Source organism: Sciurus vulgaris, assembly GCF_902686455.1.
Source record: "Sciurus vulgaris genome assembly, chromosome: 4".
Lineage (NCBI taxonomy): Eukaryota > Metazoa > Chordata > Mammalia > Rodentia > Sciuridae > Sciurus > Sciurus vulgaris.
The window spans coordinates 131895651-131908847 of NC_136464.1; the positions used below are offsets into that span (position 1 = coordinate 131895651).

The following is a 13197-nucleotide window of genomic DNA, read 5'->3' on the forward strand; positions in this document are numbered from 1 at the left end:
AGAAGGAAAGACTTAGAGCACTATGTGTTGCAAGAGCAGCAACTATGACTTCTGTGCTTCTCACAGCATTGAGTGGGGCCCAGTCTATACTTGGTTCATTGTTTTTCTAAAGATCTTTTCATTTTACTGTGTCTCTGCTGTATCACATATGTTGCCAGTGAAATATAAAATTTCCCATAGGGTTCTCAGCATTGTTTCTTGTTTGATTTTCACTATTCACTGCTTTAATGTTTCTCATTTTGGCGTGTTTATATCTGTGAATGGTAGGATGTGGAAGGTTGCAGGTATAGCATTCACTACCTTCAAAAACTGCAAGTGCAAAAACTGCAAAATATTTTGCTTTTGTATGTTGATCTTTGGGTTATCACTCATTATTGTTAAAGATTTTGTGGTCACGAGTTTATGTTGCTGAGACTATAACAATAAATTTAAAGGTTATTTTCATAAAAATGAAATTCTTATTTCAAATAACATTATTATTACAGTTCACTTTTACTATAATCTTTCCTTTGTTTTTTTAAAGCATTTTCTGTTATTCAGAATATTATTTGAGCACCACAACTGTCTATTTCTGTGCTTAGTTTATTAGTCTACCACAATCAAGTCTTAGTTCTGCTTTTCTTAATAGGAGAACAGAATCTAAATCCTCCATGTTGATAGATTATTAGAAATGGTGAGAACTGTGGAACATTTTTCAGGTTTACTTATATATATTTTTTTCTATACAATTTTACCTTTTTTTTGTTGTTGTTTATTCCATCTGAAGAAATAAACTTTGATTTAAGTCATGAGATAAAGAATCCTCTTATTATCATAGGTTCCAAGATTTAGATCATGGTACATTAGCTTCAATCGAGTTTTTTGTTTGTTTTAGAAAGGGCAACCATTTGGTCTAGGGGATCATTGTACCATATAACAATAAACTAAAGACAGTAACCAGGTCCACATAACCTCTCAGATTCCATTCTCAGCAATTTTATTTAATAATAGTCAAAATATTAATTTTTTAAATTTGGAAGAAAGAACAATAGGAAAGGGATTCCTAGTTTAACAAATGTGTTGTTCAAAGTTGTTTTAGGTTGTTACCTTTCCTGACTTTGCTTTGTCAGGGTTTTTCATGAACTTGTAGCAGTTTGTTCTGCATTACATCATAGACTTTATCTTTTCAAGGTATCTGTCCCTAGAGCAAGATAGACTCATTATTCATACAAATCTGGGTTATATTTTTCTAGGAAAATTAATTACTTTACGCTACCTACATATGGTTAGCTTGTCAGTAGGAAAACTTTAACATATTTCAGGAGGTATAATGTAGGCATTTAAGCAGTCTTCCCTCCTCTTCCTTGTGCATGAAATTGTATATTAATAGATGTTAGAATTAATATATTTTGTAACATATTTTGCATGGGGTACTGAAGAATTCTTTCTCATGTTTATTGCAAAGTGTCAAATGACTTCTTAAATTTGAATAAGAACACCCATTAAAAACAGATTCTATGGGCCCATATATACCTTTTGAGTGGCCATTATTATACATTTCTACATGTAAGTACTGTTTTGTGTGTCTTGGTATTCTAAAGGATACATTAAGTGTAATAGAGAATTAGACATGTTGCCAATGTAATATGTGTTTTTGCCATTAGCAGTGTATAAGGGCAAAAAATAAATTCAAGGAATAAATCCATTTGGTGGTATACCATATGTATATTTGAGTTCAAAACACATTTATTGAAATAAATTTATTTATTATTCTTACATGATAGCTGTGATTATCCTTATCAACAGATAAACAACCTGAGGCTTAGATTGTGTATTTACACAAAGCTCCAGAAATAGAAAGTGGCAGAAGGCTGTCCCCGACCCTGCCCTGCTTTTTTTCCTTGGGGAAAAGTTGGGAAGAAAGAAAAATGAGGTGAAAAATTAATCTCTCCTTTTTTAAGTTAATTTCACTCCCCCCAAGAAACCATGACTCTGTTTAGTTCAATACAATATGCATTATATTAGCTAAAGATTTCATGTGAGGGTCAAGTTAGGATTTCTTATACTAAAGTGTGTAATATATTTTAAGACAAATGACTATAAGAAGTAATCACTTTTTCTTAACACTAATTTTTGTGGTAGAGATACATTATCTAAAAAGAGTGATTCATGCCCAGTTAAAATCAGTATTCTAACAGGGTTACCCTTTGTCTTTCTGCAATTTTGTATTGCTTAAATTTGTAAAACAAATTTTAAAAATGTCTTTGTCAAGTTTATAGTCTTTAAATCTCTGATAGGAGGAAAAGACCCATATTATTCCTAGACAGAGGAATGTGAAGACATTTTTTGAAGTCAGTATTTGAAAACATTTTGTAAAGCAGGCTTATTATTGCATTAGTTGACCTCTTGGAATTCTGCTTGTGTGAACGTAAACATTTAACATGTTATGTGGCTAGCGAGAAGGCTAGGTATAAATTAGATATTTATATTATTTGCTAATGAAACTTTTCAGCTACTCTAAGGATTTGATTCATTTGAGGATATTCTATTAATACTGTACTACTCTACTTTTTTAGATGAGTAGACTAGGTTATAATATCATCAATACAATGTCGGTAGTATTTTATTAGTTTACTTAATCTTTGTATAGTATATTTTATTTTAAATAATCATTATTACATGTACATAATTTTCTCCTGAAAAAACATGATTTTCATTGTATTTGCAATACTGTGAGCTTCGTATGTAACATTGTTTTTGGCCTTTCCTTTAGGTAGAGAAAACTAGTTTTATTTTTTATTTTTTATTGGTTCTTTTCAGTTTTATAAGACAATGGAATCCATTTTGATATAATTATACAAGCATGGAATATATCTTTTTCTATTTAGGATCCCATTCTTGTTGCTAAGCTAGTTTCCATTTTAACCCTACTGTGTCTTTCATTTTGCGGGGAAGGGGTTTGGTCTTTTTTCATTCATAGTTACTGAATGTCCATAATTTTACTATTACTGCCCCATTGGTATGGTTTAAAAGTCTTCAATTCCTAATATCTTTCTTTTAGTCAAGAAATTCATATATATATTAAATATAGTGTATCCCTAGCCTACAGGTTAGGCTAGTGGAGATTTTCTTCACATATATTGATAGAATAGTGGAATAGTTTAAGAGTAAATGTCCCATTTTTGTTTTATTTTGTTTTATTTTGAGCCAGCATCTCTGGTATTTCCCAGAATAGCTGGGACTATGGGCAGAGGTCACCACACCCAGCTTCTTTTGTTCTTTTTGACATTTCCAGTCCTCCACATTCCCAGCAGAGAAACCCAGAGTCACAAAGAGGGTTAACATGGCATGTGATAGACCTGTGGCTTTTCACCACTTCTATCTCCTGTGACTCCCATGTTTCCTAACTCCGATTCTGCTAATTTAGTATGTGTCAGGAGTCATTCTACTTTCTGTGTTTCTGAAGAAAGTCAATTTGGTACAAATTGGGACCTATTTATTCTCCCTCTATCTAACACATACTGTTAGTCAGCAGGGCTTCTGAGGACAGCAATTGCTATTTGAAGAAAACAAACCCTCTTTAGACCTTTCTGAGTATGTTTTAAACATGACCTAGTATATTTCAGTATTGAACAAAGATTATTTAAAGTAATGATATGGATGCTTTGTAATTTTTTGCCTGTGTATCCTGTTACCTTTTTAAAATTGAGTGTATATAAAAATGCATTTAATTTATTGCTTAATTAAACGTTATTGTTTCACTAAAGCTTTCTTTTCATTGCACATCTAAATTGTTAATTTTGTTTTTGAGGGATGACTCTGGATTTCTTACAAAAACAAGCAGGGCTTTTCTTTCTTCCTGCCATCAGTTTCAGAGGACATATTGCTTCTTCCGTACTGTCATACCAATAAATCATCCCAGATTACTTGCAGTAGTACAGTACTAAACTATACCATGCATTTTAAAGGAAATCTGCTATTTTCTTTTCAATCAGATGAGCAATGTGAAGAGACTGCGGCCACGGCTCAGTGCTATTCTCTTTAAGCTTCAGTTTGAAGAGCAGGTGAACAACATCAAACCTGACATCATGGCTGTCAGTACTGCCTGCGAAGAGATAAAGAAGAGCAAAAGCTTCAGCACGTTGCTGGAACTTGTATTGCTAATGGGAAACTACATGAACGCCGGCTCCCGGAATGCTCAAACCTTCGGATTTAACCTTAGCTCTCTCTGTAAAGTGAGTTTGTTTTCTTAAGACACATATTTGCCTGTACACTTACTCTTAAATGTCAGTCCTGATTACATTATTTAAATATTTTTATTTTGATATGCTCATTATTGAGAACTTGAACTGAACCATGAACTCAAACTCAGAGTGAACTAAGCTAATTTACTCAACCTCTGAACTAAATCCAAATATTAATTTTCTCTGATCTGCAAATCCAACTGAAGGATTTTGTTTAATAATAAAATTATATTGTAAACCTATGCCTTCTCAAACCAATGAAATGGAACATGAAAATATTATTTAAACTATATTTCTTCAGTTCAGGTACCTGCACACAATGATATATAGAGTATTGCTTCAGATTGCCTTAATTTTTACCTTTGACTATTTAAATATTTATCTGCATTTTTTATAAGCCAACTAAAAGGAGAGAGAAATAAGACTGCTTTATATAAAGAAAGTAATTATATTAGGAATAAACATACCTCAGGTGTCATTAATGATTTTGAAATGTTTCCATCTAACTATTATTTTAGAGGATATGAAAATTAAATAAATTCTTTTATAGGTCGAATTTTCTTACAATTAATATATTCAGTGTTAAAACAGAGCTCTTTCCTGAGGAGTGGGCCATAGAATAGTGCTTTATTGATCTGCTTAAAACAAATTCTTCTCAGTTACACATCACAAGAAAAGCTTTCTCTTGTTCTTGACCTTGTAACATCTGCACTCTCTGATTAGGGAATTTAATTATTGCCATTGCCAGGTAGGGAAGGTGAGAAACAAGTTCAGCTTGAGCTGTAGCGTTTCTGATAGTTATTTTTTTGGTACTCACATGAATTCTCTCAGTTTCCCTGACCTTAGTCTTGCATTGGTATCATCATTGCCATGTGAGCTTTTCCCACTTCTTTTTATTTTCTTGCCTTTGTTTTTATAGACTTTTGTACTTTGGTTAAGAATGTTAATTATGAGCAACGCAATTCCTAAAACATATTGAAGGCATATCCCTGGAATGCTTACTCAGGGTGAAATCCTGTGCCAGATGCTTTTCCAGATCATCTCATTAATGTAGGTGATTAAGTTTTACCTGGCACACATGGAACTCACATTTTTTAAGTGTAAACTATTAATTATGATTAAGTGTTTTAATGGAGCTGTATACAAAATGTTATTGCAGCAGAGTTAGGCCAGAGTGGCAAGCTTAGCTTCAAGAGGACAGCTAAGTATTCAGAGGAATAGAAACAAGGCCTTCTTAGTACAAGAAAGATGTTTACATGAAATCTTGGAGTGTGGCCTCTGTAAGTGCTCTGAATGGCCCCACTACCTTTGGAGCCTGTAGGGCACAGGAGTTAGGGGAACTGGATTGAGGCAGTAAATTGAATGTCCTGCACAGTGGTGGAGGTTGTAAGGAGACATGTTTGTTTTATAAAGAAAAATAATGTGATCAACTCTTTTGTAGGAAGATAACTCCATCAACAGCATGAAAGGTTAAGCTGTACTGTTCAGTAGTGTTCCCATAAAAAATATATGGTTATTGAGATAAAATTTTTAAAATTTAGTTTCTAGGTCACACTTGTCATGTTCCAAGTTTCAGTGTTCTTACTGTTGCCCTTTCCTTCATTGCAGAAAGTTGTATTGGACAGTGCTGGGTTAGAGGAGTCTAACAGGGAGGTACCTGGTGACTGGCTAACATATAGTATGTGACTTAGAAAAGAGACAATATCAAACCAAGAAGATGGATAAGGAAGATAGTGTGGGAGGTGAAGGAGAAGTGGGAGGGATTGCTATTATCTTAGCCAGCTGGTAGGTGACAGAGCTGCTGACATGTTTGAAGTGGTTTCTTAGAAGGGAAGGTGTTCAGGGCGTTTTTATTGTTGTTTCCCTCCTCTTGCTTAGCTCCATATCTTAAAGGAAATCTGATTGAAGCTGCCTTATTCAATTATTTAGCATACACGTTAATGTCAACTACATAATGGTCACTGTACTTTAAGATGATGGAGTTCTTAGCTAAGGAAGTGGCAGAAGGGTTTGAGGTACAATAGTAGAGGAGATGGAGTAAAGTGTATAAATTCAGCAGCACATGGGGAGTTATCAGATGGGGTGATTATGAGTGACTGAGAAAGGCAAGTGGGACTACCTGGAAAGGAAAGCAAAGGAAGCCAAAGAGGGCAAGGAGCAAGGTGGGTATGCAGTTAAGTTCATACCTAGAAATCTACTGGGGTTTGTTTTTCTGTAAAAAATCTCTGTTCCTTTTTAGGTTTTGCATCTCAGAACATAAGTGACTCACAAAAAAGTTGGTTGCATGTCCTCCTGTACAGGAAAGTTGACAAAAGACTAGGTCTGATTATTGAGGTAGAATAGCCGTAGATTGTGCTTGATACTTAGTAAATAATAAATTGCTATTGAGTGAATGAAACGTGTTACAACACACACTTGGTTTTGTAGTTGAAAATAGACATACTTTCATTGAGATAGTCACTGGTACATAGTAATTTTAAAATCATCTACAAATGCAATGCATGCCATTATTATTTTAATATGGTTAGTCTGCAAATCATTTAATCAGCCTCCGGATAAAGAGATGATTGTATTTTCATTCAATAACTAGGTATTTTGATCATTCCTCTTAGGAGCCTTCTGTTTTGCGAGAAACAAAATAAATATTACAACTTCATATTTTTATTAGCCTACATGTCAGGTTGAAAGCATATATTGAACAAGATATCTCATCATGTTTGTTATCAGAGGTAGCAGCTTGATCTTTGACAATTGTGATTGAATTTTTCACACCAAATATAAAGCATTCATTTGGTTGATAAGCCTCCATACAAGGAATTCCATATTCATTTGACAGTAGAATGTCAGGGAAATATTTAGATCTGTTGAAACATGCTGAGTAATTATATGACACTTAACACAGTGTATCTAAAATCCTTTTAAATACTCTTCATATGTTAAGATCAAGTACAAAAAATGTATGAGACTTTATATTAAATTATTAACATTGTGTTTAGAAATACATATAGGAATTGTGAATTTCATGCACATTGTTTCATTTTAAGGGCTATGTCTTTGTATGCATTTGTAATCAGGACTGATAACTGATATCTCTTGAGTTCAGAGAGAAAAGTCTCACTTTCTTATATCCCAAAGATAGGATGTGACAAAAGACAAATATAAAAGTAAAACTTGAGATATAATGTTAACATAAATTACACTCTCTTAATAAGATGTGAGTAAAACTTATGGATGATGTGTGGGGCAGTATGGGGATTTCTAGTGGTCAAAGTGTAGTGCAGACATTTTCTTCCATAAGAAATTTGCACACGTATCTTTATAAAAGTCATGATGGCATGACTTTTTTTTTTTTTTTTTTTTTTTTTTTGTGGTGATAGTAGGAATTGAACCCAGAGGTACTTAACCACTGAGTCACATCCCTAGCCATTTTTATATTTTATTTTGGGACAGAGTTTCACAAAGGTGTTTAGGGCCTTGCTGAGTTCATGAGGCTGACTTTGAACTTGTGATCTTCCTGCCTTAGCCTCTCAAGCTGCTGTGATTATAGGTGTGCACCACCTCACCTGACCTGATGGCATGAATTCTTTAAGTATAAACATTAGAATGTAAATGGCTTATATTCTATTATATTGGAATATTATTTATATTAGAATGTTATATTCTACTATATCCTTAGAATATAGGCTTATACTTTTTAAAAATATGAGACTTAGAATATCAATAGTGGACTGCTTATCATTCATAAAATCCTCTGAAGATTTTACTGGGATTTAGATAAAAACTGAATAATAGGCATTTTGAGATATTGTGTGTGTGGGGGGGATATGCATGTGCATTTTCTAGTTGGTATTCATAAAATGTAAATTCATATCCTTAGAAATTTAGTCATCAGATGGTAGTTACTTGTCTGACCAAAATGTCTACCTGGGAAAAAAATGTGTATCTTGTTTTTGTTGAAAGTATTTCTTTGAAAGAATCCACTGCTAGGGCCAAGATCTTTTCTTTTTCTTTTTTCTTTTTTTCCTCCAAGTAAATCATCATTCTAAGTAAAGAATGAATTGACCCAGCAATGAAAGTTCAGCACCATATTAAAATAAATGGAATAATTTCAACTTGGAAATTTAAGGAACATGTGTTACAGATCTGCACATTATGGCTATAACATGTGTGATGTTTACTAGTGTCTAATGAGGTGTTATTTCTGAATAACATCCTTATCAATTAAATTAGAAAATATTTTGGTGTATATATTATATTGTGAGAATAGATAGAAATTTTGAAGGAACTCACCTACTATAATAAATTTTTTTTTATCAGTTTTATGCTGTTGTTTGGGAAAATTAAAGAAACAACACGATTCCACTTTAAATTTAAGCTCTATAGTAGTAGGACATTAAGAAGTTCATTTCATAGGGGTAGTCATCAAAAGATACATAGTAACAGGGAAGGGGATGACTGTATAAAATAGATTTAGGGATCTGTTTCTTTTTCTAGTACAGAATTTCCCATGTGATCCTCCTAATTTATTATTTTGTTTTAATAAGCACAGGCTAACCAAAAGTAGAATAACTTCATCATAGCTGTGATGTGGATGATTTAAAATGACAACATTGAATTTCCATTTTCTTTAATGTTTCTACCTATTCTAGTGAGTGACTTTTTGAAATTATGAACAGCTTTTTCTTAGATGATATTAATTTGCAACCTGTAGTACCCTATAAAAAAATACCTTAACCTCTTTATCATTTCAATTAATTCAGAATGTGTGGTGTGAATCATCATTAGTGGCATTTTAAAAAAGAGCTTCCCAGGTGATTTTAATGCTCAACCTAAACTGAGAATCATTTTATGTCTTTTGCCCTGTTTATATATGCCCAAATGGAAAATCCCTGACTGATGGTCTGGAACAAACCAACCAACAAACATAAAGAAATGAAAACTTACCAACACCAAAACAAAAACAAAAAAGAAAACAACTTAAGGATGAGTGGTGAAAACATTTCCCAAAACTGCCGTTTTTCTTTCATGCCAAGCTGAACACTGTTCTGAAAATGAAGACTTTGAAGAGGAGTGAGAATTTCAGATACATAGTGGAACTGAAATCAGTTGAAGGCCCTTATCCTGAGTCATTTTGCAAGTCTCTGCATTGTACAGATGTCAGAAAACCTGTCTTTCACAGGAAATTTGTATTTTGTGTATCTGTCAAAGTAACACAGATTAATTTTCTGTGAAATTTTGATCTTCATCTTTAACCATTTTCTTTTACTTTATGAAGTTATTTTTAAGAAAGTTTTCTGCCAAAAAAAAAAAAAAAAAAAGGCCCCAACACATTCCATTGTTCCATTTACATTCAGAGTATGTTTTAGAGAGAAGAAAAAAAAAATTTAACAAGATTGGCAAAGTCATTTAGTATGTTTTGGCACCCTTTGAAAGTAAAGCAATTACAGGCCAAAGATTTGCAAATAACAAATGCCATTCTTATTTTATATGTAGCCAATTAAATCATAGAAGTTGTGATTTCAAAGCAATGTGAAACTGTTTAGAATGCTTATCCCCCTTTGACTCATTCATTAGCACATTTAATCTATAGCATTTTCTGAGAAATATTTAACTGGGTTTTACTAAGTTGTGTTTTTGATTAATTCTTTTGCCCTCACCTTTGTTTTTCAATTTCTGGAGAGCAATGTATGTTAGAATTATTCTTTTAGTACCAATATATGTTAAAATTATTCTTTTAGTACAATACAAAGAGTGGCTTTGCTGAGGCACAGCCATGTGCTACCCACGTGCTGCTATCTCATCACTTTCATAACAAGCATTGCTTCTCCAAACCACCTTTCCCCAAACTATCCAGCCTCAAAATCCTCTTAACACCACTCTTGAAGTTGGCTGCCACTGATCAGAGATATCATCCACCATTAATATCACCAGCTATCTATGGTTTAGTTCAGTACCCTCTTCTTTTACATTTTATAAGTAAAATGTCAAAAATAAGATACTCCATTTCTGATAATACTAGGAAGCTTATTTTTTTTATCTCCCTTATTATCAAACAACTTCATTGTTTATACTTATTTTGGACAAGAGTCAAAACATGAAATATTATTATCTACCTAGTAATAGTGATATTTATGACTATTTGTTCTTGGGATACATGAAGAGACTATGATGATGAAGTGAGTGCATATATGCTGACCTGTGGTTCCTATATTGGGAGGTATGTGCAGTGTCACCACAAATTGCCAAATATATCACTTAAGATATATCATGTATGATTCTTTGTTAAGTGCTTTTAATGGAAAATTCACAAGTTCCTGCATTTATTTCTGTTTTAAAAATATTTAAAATTAATGCTTCATCTACCACTGTAAATCATTAAATTGAAAATATACCTTAGCAAAATGTTTCAATGAATACAATATTTAGAGGGAAATTTATAGCATTGAATGTCTTAGATAAGAAGAGAGATCTAAATTTAACCTTAGGAAAGTAGAAAAAGAGCAAATGAAATCTTAAGTAAGCAAACAAAAAAAAATTAATATACATTAGAGCAGATATCAATGGAATTGAAAACATGAAAGGGAAAATTAATGAAACAAAAATCTTATTCTTAAAATGATGAATAACATTGATCAATCTCTAGTGTAACTAACCCTAGGAAAAAAATGAGAAGATACAGCTTACCGTATCATAAAAGAAAGACAGGCTATCTTTGCTGATCCCATGGACATGAAAAGAATAACAAAGGAATATTATGAACAACTCAGTGATCACAAATTTGGTAGTCTTGGTGAAATGGACCAGTTTCTTGGAAGACAATGTGTCACAGAACTTACACAAGAAGTAGAGGCCTATTTCAAATAATTTATTCATCTTCTATAACATGAAGAACAAGTTCCAGATAGTTTCATTATTTAATTCTCTACAATTTTTCTGGCAAATATTAAGGAGATGGAGTAATCTCATTGTGTGAGACCAATTTAGTTTAACATTTCAAAATCCATGTAATTCATCACATCAACAAACTAAAGTATAAAACTCTTATCAATGCATGTAGAAAAAGACATTTGATACATTCAATACTCATTCATGATAAAAATTCTCAATAAACTAGCAACAGAGGGGAATCTTCCTCAAGTTAATTTCAAAAAGCTCTATAGTTTACTTAAGGAACTGTATGCTTTTCTCAGATGTTCAGGAACAAGGCAAGATTGTCTTCTCTCACCTCTCTTATTCAGTATCATATACAAATCCTAATTAGTACAATAAAACAAAAGAGAACATAGAGGTGTCCAGGTTAGTAACGAAGAAAAATGTTCGTAGATGAAATGATTGTCTATAGAGCCCTCCCCTCAAATTGACAGAAAAAAAAGTCCTGTAATTATTAAAGTTTTAACAAAGTTTCAAGACATGACAAACTCATTTGGTTTTCTTTTCATCAGTAATTGAGAATTAGAATATCATTTCCTTACTCCCCCCAAAAAGTAGATATTAACTTAATACATATAAGATCTATATAATGAAAACTATAAAAAATTGATGCAAGGAACCAAAGACGATCTAGTGAAGATACAGAATTCCATGTTCTTGAAAAGACTCAATATTTTTAAGATATTACTTCTTCCTAGTTTGACATTTAGATTCAACATAGTGGCCCAAAGCTAGCAAGTTATTTTGTGGTTGTTGACAAATGATTTCCAAGTTTATATGGAGAAGTAAAAGACTCAGAAGAGCCAACTCAATAGTTAAGAACAACAAATAAGAAGGAGGTTCTGACACCCCCTGACTTTAAGGCTTAGTGTAAAGCTACAGTGATCAGAACATTGTGGTATTTGGTGGGGAGTGGGGGAGTGAGAAAGAAAGAGCAATGGAACAAAGAAGAAAGCCCAAAAATAGACCCACATAAATAAAGTCTACACAAATGAATAAAGGTATATCAAGGTAGAAATAAGTCTCTTAAAGAAAAGGTGTAGGAACACTTGAACATTCTTCACATGCTGCCTTCCCCACCTGCCTAAAAAAAGACCTAAATGAATGTTCACATACTTCATGTCTTTCTGAAAAAACTAACTCTAATGTATCATAGACCTACTTGAAACATTGTACTTTTTTGTTTGTTTGTTTTGGTGCTAGGTTTTGAATCCAGGGAGACTTTACCTCTGATCTACACCTCCCCTTCAGCCCTTGTAATTGTTTATTTTGAGACAAGGTCTCACTAAGTTGCACAGGCTAGCCTTGAACTTACAATTCCTCTGCCTTAGCCTTTTGAGTCACTAGGATTACAGCAGTCTACTACAGGCGGCTGAAGTTATACTATGTACAGAGGAGTTTATTACATAAAACCTATTTGACCTTGAATTTTGTGATGCCTTTCTGTTCATTTAGATATAATACTAAAAGTATAATCTATCTAAGAAGAAAATTGATACATGAGCTTCATTCAAATTTCTGTTTGTAAAAAGTAGTTAAGGAAAGCATATGCGACAGACTGGTTGAAAATCTTTGCAAAACACCTGATCAAGGACTTTTATTTAAAATAAAGAACTTTTAACACTTGGTAATATGAGTTGAAAAATGATCAAAAACAAGAACAGACACCCACCAAGGAAGATTTACAAATGGCAAATAATCCTAATGAAAAAATGCTGTAGGGGTTAAAATGCACTATGCTGGCATATGGACTATGTAAGTTAAAGACACGTGAAAGGTAGCAGGTGTGAAAAGATCAGTTTGGTTCCATGCTTTTTCTTAAAACCAAAAGATGACATTGCAAAGTAAAAAGTGCCATACCTGTATTTAAAACAAAAACAAACAAAAAAACACTTTCTTCATTTTCAAGGATGAGAAATAGAAATTGAGAAAATTCTTTATCAACTTTGTTAAAAATAGCTCATCTTTTGCATCTTTCCACATAATTTAGTTATTTTTACCACCATTGAATATTCTGTGTCTAATCCAATACACAAGTAACTGG

At 32.8% G+C, this 13197-nt stretch overlaps 1 protein-coding gene across 1 annotated transcript in view; it reads left to right on the forward strand.

Moving 5' to 3' along the window:
- DIAPH3 (diaphanous related formin 3) overlaps positions 1 to 13197 on the forward strand; it is a 495179-nt gene that overhangs the window by 285870 nt on the left and 196112 nt on the right. Inside the window, exon 21 of the mRNA XM_079137635.1 lies at positions 3975 to 4214. Within this exon, the coding sequence (XP_078993761.1) occupies positions 3975 to 4214 (240 nt within the window). The remainder of the gene's footprint in view (positions 1 to 3974; positions 4215 to 13197) is intronic.